The sequence below is a fragment of the Hippocampus comes genome, unplaced genomic scaffold, assembly GCF_001891065.2.
Source record: "Hippocampus comes isolate QL1 unplaced genomic scaffold, H_comes_QL1_v1.1 scaffold8, whole genome shotgun sequence".
Taxonomy (NCBI): domain Eukaryota; kingdom Metazoa; phylum Chordata; class Actinopteri; order Syngnathiformes; family Syngnathidae; genus Hippocampus; species Hippocampus comes.
Window position 1 is genome coordinate 227,605 of NW_017806153.1, and position 12,969 is coordinate 240,573.

Consider the following 12,969-nt stretch of genomic DNA (forward strand, 5'->3'; position numbering starts at 1 on the left):
TCGGTGAATTGTACACGAAGCAAACTCTGAATGAGAATAATGACGATCAAAGATATAGCGCAACAGCTCTGATCACAAGCTGCAATTGCAGACTGCTGAGCGCTAACAACTTCCGCTGACGTAGTCACGCGCCAACGTAGGTTAAAGATTTACCTGCTTTATTTTATTTTATTTTTTAAATCTTTCTTTGGGAAAATGAGACTGATAGGATGATTAGGGTGCAGTGTGCATTAACACAAAAATATATTACTAACATGTACAAAGACACACAATTTTTTTATTTTTTTTTTCCTCCTCTACACCTTTCGGATTTAATTGGGATGAATCCTAGATCTACCGGTAGATCAGGATCGACGTAATGGGCACCCCTGATTTAAATGATTCATTATTTGACAATGTTCAGGTATTTGTTTTGTTGAAGCCCAAATTATTTAAACACCTACTCACCACGCGGACGTACTCAAACATCTCAATGATCGCCGAGTTCATGAGGTTGTAGCGCGAGCCGTTCTTGAGGAAGGCCTTCACGACGGGCTCGAAGAGGAAATTCCTCATAATGTAGCGGTTGTAGAATTCATCTTTCAGGCCGATGATTCGCCGCATGAAGCGCAGGGCACCTGGCGGAAGGCGGGGGGGGAGAACAACATTTAGAAAGTGATAAAATGCTTACACACGCACCAAAAAAGGGGGTGGGGGGTCAGAGTTAGCGTGTGGCCAAAGCCCGCAAACTCACATAGTGCCAAAAAGGCGTGCTGAGAGGCGGTGAGGACCAGGACCCTCCGGAGAATGTCCTTGTTGATGATGTAGTTCTTGATGTGGTAGGTGTGGTGCTCCACGCAGAACGTCAGCAGTTCCAGAATGAGCGCTAACAACTGGGATGTTTGGAAATCATCTGCGAGAGGAGGGATATTTGTTCATCGAGAGCTTTTGGACACAAGCACCATCTGCGCACGCAGACATGGCGGAGGTATACCTTTGCTCGGCTTTTCCTCGGTGGTGTTGGCCAGGAGCGGAGCCGACAGGACGTGCATACAGTGCTTGTAGAAGAAGCTCAGAAACTCTGTCTTTTCGGTTTTCTGGGGGAAAAGGCGTTGTCGTAAATGAGACTTTGATTTAAGGCCGAGGACATGAGAATTTTGTTTAGATTCGACACATCCAATATGGCCGCCGTCTGTGTTTTTGTCAACAAAAGCGCATTGACGACATCACTTGTTGCATTCAATTCTGATGGGAGTCGCTTCTGCAGAGTTCAGAAAAGTAATTTTTTTTCCCTTAAAAAAAAATTTGTTGAAACGAATTACATTCCCCTGGCATTTTCTTGGCAACATCAAACATTTCAAAATCCACACAGGGCGGAGGCAGAGTGGTCGAGAGCGCCGGTGACTGCTGGACACGTATTAAAACACGACCCGCGTGATATTTCCAGGACATTTCCAAAACTTTATCGAACATTTTCAAGGACCTGAGAAATCAATTTTTCAATTTCCATCACTGTTGCAGGTTTGAAAATGTATTCACTCTGCGACACATTTTAAATATTATTATGTTTGGGAGCACGGCTGCACAAACTCACGTTTGCGGTGGCCAGCATGTTTTCTGGATCGACCAGAGTTCGGAGCAGCCCCATCAGCTGCACGGCCCCTCAATGAGCTGGTTTGAATTCATCCAGAGTACTCACGTCATCGTTCTGCTGAGACTCCTGCATGACAAATTCTCGTACCATGGAGGGGTTGTACTCCACCAGATAAGAGAAGATATCGGTTGCCGCCCCCCGCACTTGAACGTCATCCATTCCCTGTCATAAGCAGAGGTTGTGTCAATCTGGGGAGTCTAATATTTGGTCGGAAAAAAAAACAAAAAAAAAAATCGGAACAATTGTCTCAGATTCTTTCAATTTGCCGCTAAAAAAACAGAGCAGGAAAACACGAACAAGTGCGGCGGCTCCTTGTATTTGCTCAGAAAAGCACCGGATGAAATCCCGATCGTGATTCGGGATTGCGGCACACAAACCAAATCGGCGTTCGAGCGTCTCCGCTCACCAGTATGACCTCCAGCGCGGGGAGAATCCCCATATTTGACAGAGTCTTGAAGAAGGCATCTCTGTTTTGAGGTTGTAATGTTTGTGAGAACGCGCAGAATTCCTTCAAGAAGTTCACCTGGAAAGGGAAAAGGCGTCGTCAAAAAAAAACAAACGAACATCGAGAAAGGATTGGTTTGGTTTGGTTTGGAGCCAATCGCGGCAATACCAGTTCATGTCTTTTGTCATCGTCTGTGGCCTCGTCTGTTAGCTGTGCAAAAAGATCGGTCAGGAACTTCTCATCGTCCTGTCGTTGAAGGAGAGGGGGAAAAAAAATGGTGAGCACGATGTATCAATGAATCATAAAAAAGATATCATATGATCGCTGTCCTCATTTTCGGCGTGCCATGCAAGTGAAAAAAAAAGGCAAACAATCAATCACAATTGGTCATTTCTGTTTTAAATCGGGGCAAAGAATATACTTTTTTTCCAGCTAGCTCAGTTGACATTTTGTCAAGATTACAAAGTACGACGTTTTACTCGGGATGACAACATTATGTGTAACGTACTCATCTAAACTACCACTTCAAATGAAAGTGTGCGCTTCATTTCAATCGACACTTGCCCTCGAGAGTCTTCATGCCAAAATATCGCTGTCAACTTTCAACTGAACATCGCCTGAGGCAAAAGCGCGCGCGCGCACACACACACACAGACACAGACACACACACACACACACAGACACACACACACACACACACACACACACACACACACACACACACACACACACGCGCACACACACGATTCAATTTTCTTGTACTCAACAGATTGACACAACACTTTTTGGTCTCTATGGAGACAGCGACACACACTCTACACAAAAGGTCACATGATCACTTAGGGGAAAAAAAAAAAGTCAGATGGAACAACGGGAATGTTCCCGATGGAAGACCTCAGACAAAGTTTTTACAGTCCAGTCATCTTTGCCGTGGAAGTATTTCATTTTACATGATTTTCCCAAGCGTCTTCTGTATATGAAATTTGGGCTGAGCCAGCTAATATAATCAAATAAAATTTTCATAAAACGTTCCGGACGGCATAAGCATGCCTGAAAAATTTACGTGAAACCTTAAACAAGGAATTAGCACCGTGTAGTTTTCAACAGTTGATGACGTTTTCCAAAACGCATCGTCTATGAAGCGAACTGAAAATTGGAATAGTTACTTTCAGTTTACGCATCTCTTCTCGACCGTCACATCTCTCAGTCAGCCTGGCTGGTAATGGATCGATCCCGAATCAACGCACCTTATTGGAACCCCAAATTTAAGCTCGCGCGGATGGGTGACGTGAGCTCACCTGAAGCATGCCCACAATCTCCACCTTGTTGAAGAAGATGAAGGAGTGCAGGGTGGACAGCATGTTCTCCTCAAAGACGGAGGGAGTGGGCAGTACCATGTCCTGAATGTACTGCACCCGATACGTCTGGTGGATTTTCTGACGCAGTTCAGGGTCCGAGATGGGGATCACCTCCTTAAAGCGGGCCGTCTTGGTGAGGAACTCGCGGTGCCGCCGCGGTTGCTGGAGCGCGGGGTCGAACTCCAGGCAACCGATGACGTCCATGATACACTCGTCCGAGAACATGACCTCGAAGAGCGCCGTACGGTTGAGTAGGAAAATGCCTTTGATGATTTCGTAGAGGTGGTGCAGACCCTCGCGGTTCTCCAGATCCTCGCACACGCGGAACAGTTCGAGGAGCTTGCGGATGTAGCCCTCGTTCTCGACGGCCAGCGCCAGTTTCTCGCGCCGCAGCGGCGACGGCAGCGAAGAGGCCACCAGCTCCGCCAAGTCTTCCAGACGATTCAGCTCGCACGGCGGCAGCTCCAAACCGGGCGACATGTCATCGAAGCGCTCCTCTTCCAGCTCATCCACTACATCTTGGGTGATGTCCACAGACGGGTCTTTGCCTTGCACCTTGAGAAAGAAAAAAATCTCATGAGTGCCGAAACAGACACTAGTGGGGGTTTATATAATAGCCAGCTAGCTAGCTAAGCCAAAAACAGGGCTATAGATATTGAGTAGTTCTCATTTTGTTATTGCTTTAAGCGGAGTCCAGCGATCGAGATGGTTTGTGTTCTTGAATTGGGAACTTTGGTGACATCATCAGAATCAGTCAGAGTCAAGAGTCTCTTGTGTCTCTCACTTCTCAACGCAAATTCGCAATGCCCTGGACAGCAAATTAACACAGGTGTCGCTGACAAACACGGCTCAGTAACCTGGCAAATTTTCTCCCAGATCTCATCGCAGCCGGCTTTCTCCTGGAAGCTGAGGGCCAAATCGTAGTTTTCGGCCTCGGACCACACGATGAGCGTATCCTGTCAAAAACAGAGAAGCAAACGTGCATATCAACACATAGGAAATGGTGACACGGCACTTGAGCTTGGCAAAAAAAAAAAAAGCACCAACCTGCTGTTTCTGGTACGCTGTGTTTGTGTTTATTTTGGACTCCAGTAGTAGGGAACCTTGAGGGCAGCAAAGAGAGAAAACAAATCAGAGTGGAAGGTATTGGCAGTTGCGAGTAATGAAGTAGAAATACTATGCCTGCCCAACGTACTCACCGTCACTTTCGGCTCGCACAAGGAGAGACGTGCCCTTCAGCCGGTCCACATACCCCGACGAAACGTGTCCAGTGCCGCGGTCATCCCACTGTCTGTCCTCATTGAGGGTATAGACTTTAACTCGTCGCCGAGTGTCCGTCATCCTGGCGGGTGGTCTTAAGCGGTCTCCACCTCCCTCCACCCCCACCCCACCCCCCCTGCTGGGTTGTTACAGGGTACCTGCTTCACCTTAGTAACGCCACAGCTTCCAATTCACCTCTCGGACCCGGTCCAACAATAGAACACGCCAGTGGCCTTTCAAGCTTGTCAGATGGCCCGACAATTCCTTCTCCGTAGCAGGTGCAACTCTATATTCACACCAATGTATTTGTACTATATTATTTACACCAATGTTTTTTTTTTTTTTTAAATCACCACGCATTACATAACAGCCACCGTCAAGAGTCGTAACAACTAAACATGACAAATGTACAACGCGGAGGGGGTAGGAGTGAACACCATCTGCTACACCGCGCAATGTTGACATTAATTACGTGTCCATATATATGCGAATGAATCCAGAAGTCGACTATTTTTACCCCAAACACTCTCCGGTTGTTAGTTGTGTTGCACACACACACACACACACACATATACACAACGTTAGCGAATAGCAAAGCTAACGAGTTGACTTGCCTCCATGTAAGCCAAATCCAAGCGATTCGTATGACTGTGTTAAGGCAAAATGACCCCAGCTGCACACCGACAACATTATTTTCACATTTACGGGCAGTACTGAGCGTTTTTAAAAATCCAAAACAATGTTTCCAAATAGCACTCAATAATGCGCCAGCTGGCTAGCGCTAGCTGCTATTTCTTCCCAAAGTGTTCCGCCATGTTCTGGCTCGGGACCGCGGAGAGAAAACCCTCTCCTTTCTGGTAGGTATGCATCCCAAAAACAATACCAAGCAACGACCCGTGAGCGTCAAATTACTTCGAGAGTTTTGCTTTACACCGTATTGCTATTTGTCATTCATTGGCGATGTCTTGCTCGGATATTTGCTAACAGTCCCCCGTGAGTAGTCAGCCATCTTGGGGCCCCAACAGGCTGTACGGGGTTTCCAGCACAGCAACAACAGGGCAGCCCGCCACATTTAAAGAGACAGTACATGACGGAAGACACGTTCCGCTTTATTACGACAACGGTACAGAAATAGTGGGGTTAAAAAAAGAGCCTCCTTCGGGGCCCGAGCAGTGAGTGATGTTCTGTGGGAATTCCACTGCGCAAAGAACATTAACGAAACTCACCAAACGTTGCACACAAATTAATATTTTGAAGTTCTGATACAGATTACAAAGAAAAGGTGCCCCCCCTCGCAGAAGTTGATCGGTCCAAGACTACGAAAATTCGGAGGCACGTGTAGCACGCAGAAACGTCCAAAAAAGACGTTTATACAGAGTACAATTTTTGCACATATACAGGGGTCTCACTTTTGCCCCCTTATCCGAGAGTTTGGGGTTTTTCGACATTTTGTAGAACGAGGATGGGGCATCAAATTTTGAGTTTCATAATTCTTATAAGCATTCTTGTTTGTAAGTTTCAATTAGACCTACAAAAATTGGCAGGGACGCTATTTATAGGAAAGCATATTTGAACAAACTCCTAGAAAATGTATCCAATCGTCTTCAAACTTGTTGCTATTTATAGGAAAGCATATTTGAACAAACTCCTCCTAGAAAATGTATCCAATCGTCTTCAAACTTGTTTCATCCTAAAATGTTAAGGATGAAAAGTTATTTTGTTCCATCACAATTGTGGCATGGTGCCGTTGACAAAGAAAACGTTTAAGTCTTTTACATGTTGCATGTTAATCAATGTGGAAAAAGCTGCAGCCGTAACATATGGAACTATCATGCCACTGAATCAAACCGAATCCCACCGTTTTAAATTCCTTACTTCCTTGAATCGTATCGGACCCCATGTGTCGAGAATCATATTAAATAGTCAAACTTTTGGCATTTACATGTCATGGTCAGCGGAGGGTATCCACTTAAAATCCAAATTGTGACATTTATTTACAGCAGGCATGTCCAGTTGCAATCGTCACAGGCCGCCGCTGCCTTGCCCGTTTTCCATCACTCCCTGCAGCAAACAGATTCCAAGGAGCAGCTCATCAGCAAGCTCTGAAGAAGCACGAGAAAGACACCCGAAAAAGAGTTTGGACACCCCCAGATTTCCAGGTGGAGAACCCAATATAAATAGCCACGTGTAAAGTGTATTGGACTTTCCAATAAGGCATAAGATCACTTTTCACCACATTTTTTGTTTTCAAATAACAGACGAACCACAAAATTATGTTGAACTTGAATCAACAGTCATCTTACCACCCATTGGAGCTTTATTAAGTGTCCAAAACAAAAGAAAGCAAATCACTTACAGTCAAAGAGGATGGGGAGTGGGGACTCAGTAAACAGGCCAAGTGCAAAGCCTACATACACTTGAAGCAAGAGCTCCGTCACGTCAACTTAACCCTCCAGAGACCCCGAGCGTACGGCGTCTTGGTACGACGGGCCGCCCTCCTTGGGCTCGGGGAAGAGCTTGATGAGGTCGTCAATGCGCAGGATGGTGATGGCCGCCTCCGTGGCGAACTTCAGGCTTTTTGTCTTCACCATGGTGGGCTCATACACGCCCGCCTGCTTGTTGTCTCGGGGCTTGCCGTTCAACAGGTCCAGACCGATCCTGATGCAAACCACACAGCCCCGCCCACTGGTCAAATACTGCATGGCGGGTTTTTTTGCATGGTTTGGTGGGCTTTCATAAGACGCTGAATCACTCACCACTTGAGATTCTTGCGTTCAGGATTGACCTGAGCCTCATTGTGGAAGGCCCTCAGCTTGGCCACCAGATCCGTCGAATCCTGCGCCGCGTTGACGGCCAGCGTCTTGGGGATGACGAGCAGCGAGCGTGCAAACTCGGCGATGGCCAACTGCTCTCGGGAGCCCTGAGCAAACATCACAACGCCGAACCGGCGCATTCACCGATCGGTCGCGTCGACACGGTGGGCCGCATTGCGACGCGGCGCTTGCCTTACCATGCTGGTGGCGTAATTCTCCAAGTAGATTGACAAAGCCGCCTCCACGGCGCCCCCTCCCGGGACCACCGACTTGGACTCCAGCACCCGCTTGACCACGCAGAGTGCGTCGTGCAGCGAGCGCTCCATTTCGTCACACATGAAGTCGTTGGCCCCGCGTAGAATGATGGATGCCGACGTGCGCGCTTTGGTGCTACGGGTTGGGAGAAGATGGACACAAATGATGAATCTCGATGACAATATCTTTTGTCTTATGTTGTAATGTGATTAAAAAAATAAAATAAAAAAATTCGAGAGAGCACTTTGTATGCAGCAGTGGTTATTTTCAAAGTGCTCTCTGGATAAAGTGAATTTCTGGCCATTTACTTCTTGACGAGGATGAGCTCATCGTCACAGATGCGTTCTTGCACGACCTCCTCGGCTTGACCCAGCATGGTGGCCTCAAATGTCTCCTCTCCCTCCAAATTGGTAAGAGATGGGCAGATGGTGGCTAATGAAACGGATAACGGCAACAAAAATATTCAAAGAACACCAAGGCCACGTGTAGAAAAGTCCAGTCGGGTTGTCGTCTTACCGCCCGTGGCCTTGGCGATGCGTTTGAGGTCCCTCTTGAGAACTCTCCTCACAGCCATGGCGCCGACGTCCACAAAGTACTTGAGGCACATGTCATCGATGCCGCCGGTGGTCAGCACCACGTTGGCTCCGGACGCCAGAATCTTCTGGATCCTCTCCTTCGTGATGTCGGACTCTCTGCAGCAAACATTTGCATGTTGCTCACTCGCGATGGTTGGTGGTTTACGCTTGGTTGCTTAGTACAGCGCTCATTTGAGAGAACACCTTTAGCACTGTGCAAACTACGTGTTCGGTAACACAGCAAATATAAATGGGATTTTTATTTTATTTCTTTTTTTTTTCAAAACTTCTCAACCAACCTCTGGCGGATTTGGTCCAGCTTCTCTGGATCATTGATGACAACTTGGACACCCATCTTCATCTTGGTCTTCTGCAGGCTGAAATCCAGACAGGCAATCTTGGCGTTGATAATTCGCTTTGTCATGCCTGCAGACAAAAAAAAAAAAAAGTTCCTCGCAGGTTTCATTTGATACAAGTCGCAATGAGTGTCTGGCCAGGAAAGCGTTGTCACGCGCAACAAGCCAACGTGAACACATTCTCGCCAAAGCCAGGATGCTGTATCCCACGCGTATCACTGCCAACGTCATGGCAAAAGACACGGCAGCAAATAAAAATGGGAAATGGGGCTTTCGATTCTGTAATGTTCCGGAAGCGACGTACCTTGCGAGCCCACCGTGCAGTTGAGCGCGTAGCCGTTGACCAAGAAGCTCTCCTTCTGGCTGCGACCGTGCGCTTTCAGCACATTGACGGAGTTGATGGGGTATTTGGCCATTCCCTTGCCGTCCACAAACTTCACGGCCAGGGTGGCGTCCACCACTATGTTGGCGAAGAAGTCGGCGTCACTGGCGACTCCGGGTTAAGGCGGCCAATCGCGCAGAGACGGTTTCGCATCGGTAACGTCTCAAAAGCAGAAAGGATACACTCCAATGATCTTGGAGGACATGGAGGTCTTCGCCGCGTTGAGCAAGCACTCCCTGCCCAAGTCATCTGTTCCGATGGTGAGGTTCTCGTTGATGTAACGCACCGCCTCCCTGAAGCAACCGAGTCAAATTGTGTCAGACCATCTCGAGTCGACGACAGATGACCAACCTTCTTCGGGGGGGTGTCTCACTTGCAAGCCAGGCGATAGCCGCTGATGACCGACGTGGGGTGAATCTTCTGCTTGACCAGTTCATCGGCACTCTTTAACAACTCCGCAGCGAGGATGACCTAACACAGACGGAGACAGGAAGCAATTCATATCTCTCAGTATCATTCCACATCAATTTGTATTTTTTTTCCCAATCAGCATTCACATGCAAGTTCTCTTTGTTTTATGTTTACTTTGACAAACTCAGTTTGAAACCGCTTTTTGGAATCATCGTTTACTATTTTGGAAAATAAAGATCCCTTATTCCAACAATTTTATTCACATGCCCATTCCCATGAACAATATCAAACACTAAAATGTAGACTTGCTTTAACATTAAAAAAAAAAAAAAAAAAGCACTGTTCCATCAGACGGAGACAGGAAACAATTCATACCTCTCAGTATCATTCCACATCAATTTGTATTTTTTTTCCAATCAGCATTTCAGCATACACATGCAAGTTCTCTTTGTTTTTTGTTTGCTTTGACAAACTCAGTTTGAAACCACTTTTTGGAATCATCGTTTACTATTTTGTAAATTAGTAAAGATCCCTTATTCCGACGTTTTTATTCGCATGCCCATTCCCTTGAACAATATCAAACACTAAAATGTAGACTTGCTTGAACATTAAAAAAAAAAAAAAAGCACTGTTCCATCTTTTCATTAGAGGCAGCAGAAGAGAGGCTGCATATCCTCTTCAGACACAGATGGGGAGTTTCTCTCTCCTGTTAGCATAGCCACACATCCGTAGCAGTCGGCAGACGCGTGGTACTATAACAGGACACGGCGGCGCACCACATGGCAGGGACCGACGACCTTTTGACTCACCACAGACGTGGTCCCGTCCCCGACCTCCTTGTCCTGCAGGTCGGCCAGTTCACACAGGACCTTGGCGGCCGGGTGCTCCACTTCCAGGAGCTTCAAGATGGTCGCGCCGTCGTTGGTGATGGTCACGTCCTACAGATAGATTTGAACTAAATTAATAAATACTTTATATACGGTTATAAAAAAGAAAAAAGACGGTGGAATGCGATCCACCAAACTCACCCCAATGTCATCCACCAACATTTTGTCAAGGCCCACTGGTCCTAGGGAGCTCTTGACGATGTTAGCGATGGATGCCGCAGCCATGACTGAAATGACAGACAAAAATGCTACTCCCAACATACAGTTCCCATTTTAATTTTCTTCTGCAACACTTTTTCTTTAAATCTCTGCCGATGTTCACACTGCCATATGGACATTTCTACAAAGCCTGGGAAATCACATGATAAATGAGCTACGATTAGCACCTTAAAATGTAACTGCAAAAGGTTGGATAAAACAAAACAGTGAAGAATACTGATGTATTGATTCTGACGCAATTTGTGCGTGTATTTATTTTTTTTTCAACGAAAGTGTCCAAAACATAGTAGAATTGAGGACACATCGTGGGTCACGAACAATTTGAGTTTCGTTGGTAGTATTCTGTCATTTTATTGGGTGAGGAAACACCGACGCAACCACACCTTCAGACCATGACAGAGTTCTTCTATCCCATTAGCATAGCCATCCATCCATGGTTCAGAGTGGAAGGTACTTCAACGGGATTGCAATAAAATAATACAAGCGGTTAAGCTGCGGGTATGGCTGCCATGTTATCATTGTTCTTATTTTACTTCGGAGTTCCGTTAATGCTTCGTATGACGTGCATGACCATGACACCCACTTTTAAGCTAGCGTTAGCATATAGCTCCGCACATGTGCTAGATAAAAGCTTAAGGAATCCTTCATTTGGCCCCAATAATGAGAGCAGAGAGCACCAAGATGCGGCTAATAAATGTCGCGAAGTTAAGCGCGACTACTCACCATTTTGGGTGCGAACCGACTCGCCGGTTGTTCGCTGGCCGAGCACGTTTAACGGACCTTCCAGTAGCGACATTTTGGACCACCACACCACCAAGAAGAAAGAAACTAGCGGCGCAATGCACTATGGGTAAGCCGGCCTTGTCGGAAACTTCGAGAAAAAGAATAAAAACATAATTCTCACACCAAAGGTTGAAGAGTGTACATTTCATGAATTAATTTAGCATTAACATCACGGAAGTGTATGATGACTAAATCGAAGGAAACACCACGAATATCAAGTTTTTAACGTGTTACTTTATATAAACTACATATTCCAGAAATCCGCAACTCTTCTTCGTGGGACTTCTTGGTGGAGCCGAGTAACTCTGCGCCACTTGTTGGTTATGTTCACTATGGTGTGATATAATTTAACCTTTGTTTTATTCATTCACAAAAAAGGTTTGTAACAATTACGAATGGCATGAAGGACTACAATTTACGATTCAGCGTGAGACTTGATTTTAAAATTTTATTTTTCCCCCACATACAGCATTTTGTATGCTTTTTTAAGTGCTCTTTACAATTGAGCTGAGTTGAAATTCCATTTAATTCATTAATTCAATTTCCACTCCGCTTTATCCTCACAGAGGTCGCGGGAGGGTCCTGGAGCCCATCCCAGCTGTCTTCGGGCAGTAGGCAGGGGACACCCTGAACCGGTTGCCAGCCAATCGCAGGGCACAGAAGCGTGAGACTTGATTTTTAAATTTTATTTTTGCCCCACATACAGCACTTTGTATAAAGCAGTGGTTGTTTTAAAGTGCTCTTTACAACTGAGCTGAGTTGAAATTCCATTTAATTCATTAATTCATTTTCCAATCCGCTTTATCCTCACAGGGGTCGCGGGAGGGTGCTGGAGCCCATCCCAGCTGTCTTCGGGCAGTAGGCGGGGGACACCCTGAAACGGTTGCCAGCCAATTGCAGGGCACACAGAAACAAACATCCATTTACAGTCACACTCACACCTAGGGACAATTTAGCGTGTTCAATCAGGCTGCCATGCATGTTTTTGGAATGTGGGAGGAAACCGGAGTACCCAGAGACTCTGCACTGTGAGGTCGACGTGCTAACCACTGGCCCACCGGGCCGCCCCTCTTTCTTTTATTCATTCACAAAAAAAAAAAAAGTTTGTAACAATTACCAATGGCATAATTTACGATTCAGCGTGAGACTTGATTTTTACATTTGACTGTTTTTGTGTTTTCTTCTGTCTTCGTTATTAATTTGTTCTGTTTGCCGGTGTACTCATTATTTTTGCCCCACATACGGCACTTAGTATACAGCACTGGTTGTTTTAAAGTGCTCTATACAATTGAGCTGAGTTGAAATTCCATTTCATATATTTTTTTATTATGCCATAGTATTATTTAGTTATATTTCCTCATCAATTTTCAGTTACTTTAAAAAATATATACAGTACAGTCTTTGCCGATTAGTTAAAATCTCAGGTGTTCCTGCCTCATCGTGCAGGTCCCGTTATGACTGCCCACTCTTACATCACATGCATGTACATTACACAGCTCTGTTAATTTAGGATGTCCAAGTTAATAAATCCATTTTATTTAGTTAATGAGGACACACACACACACACACACACACACACACACACACACACA

The 12,969-nt window shown here is 45.8% G+C and overlaps 2 protein-coding genes across 2 annotated transcripts in view; both read right to left on the reverse strand.

The window, feature by feature from the left end:
* smek1 (SMEK homolog 1, suppressor of mek1 (Dictyostelium)) overlaps nt 1-5,745 on the reverse strand; it is an 8,399-nt gene extending 2,654 nt beyond the window's left edge. Inside the window, 10 exon segments of the mRNA XM_019895005.1 lie at nt 448-617; nt 734-892; nt 974-1,076; nt 1,574-1,795; nt 2,040-2,156; nt 2,247-2,324; nt 3,377-3,991; nt 4,294-4,392; nt 4,484-4,539; nt 4,636-5,745. Coding sequence (XP_019750564.1) covers nt 448-617; nt 734-892; nt 974-1,076; nt 1,574-1,795; nt 2,040-2,156; nt 2,247-2,324; nt 3,377-3,991; nt 4,294-4,392; nt 4,484-4,539; nt 4,636-4,777 — 1,761 coding nt within the window. The 5' untranslated portion in view covers nt 4,778-5,745.
* A 1,224-nt stretch (nt 5,746-6,969) lies between these two features.
* tcp1 (t-complex 1) lies at nt 6,970-11,450 on the reverse strand. Its single transcript, XM_019895006.1, has 12 exons — nt 11,318-11,450; nt 10,517-10,602; nt 10,298-10,426; nt 9,451-9,548; nt 9,260-9,370; nt 9,000-9,181; nt 8,639-8,765; nt 8,281-8,456; nt 8,073-8,196; nt 7,707-7,899; nt 7,453-7,616; nt 6,970-7,354 (listed from the first exon to the last, which is right to left on the reverse strand). The coding sequence occupies exons 1-12, from the start codon at nt 11,388-11,390 to the stop codon at nt 7,141-7,143; spliced, it is 1,677 nt and encodes a 558-aa protein (XP_019750565.1). The 5' UTR covers nt 11,391-11,450; the 3' UTR covers nt 6,970-7,140.
* Nucleotides 11,451-12,969: the final 1,519 nt, after the last annotated feature.

Excerpts from the sequence above, each read along its gene's own strand:
- tcp1 (XM_019895006.1), bottom strand. The coding sequence starts at position 11,390 with ATGTCGCTACTGGAAGGTCCGTTAAACGTGCTCGGCCAGCGAACAACC. Across the intron at positions 9,182-9,259 it reads TCCTCCAAGATCATTGGAGT|TGACGCCGACTTCTTCGCCA; the intron begins GTATCCTTTCTG and ends CGGAGTCGCCAG. Across the intron at positions 7,900-8,072 it reads GAGCTCATCCTCGTCAAGAA|CACCAAAGCGCGCACGTCGG; the intron begins GTAAATGGCCAG and ends CCCAACCCGTAG.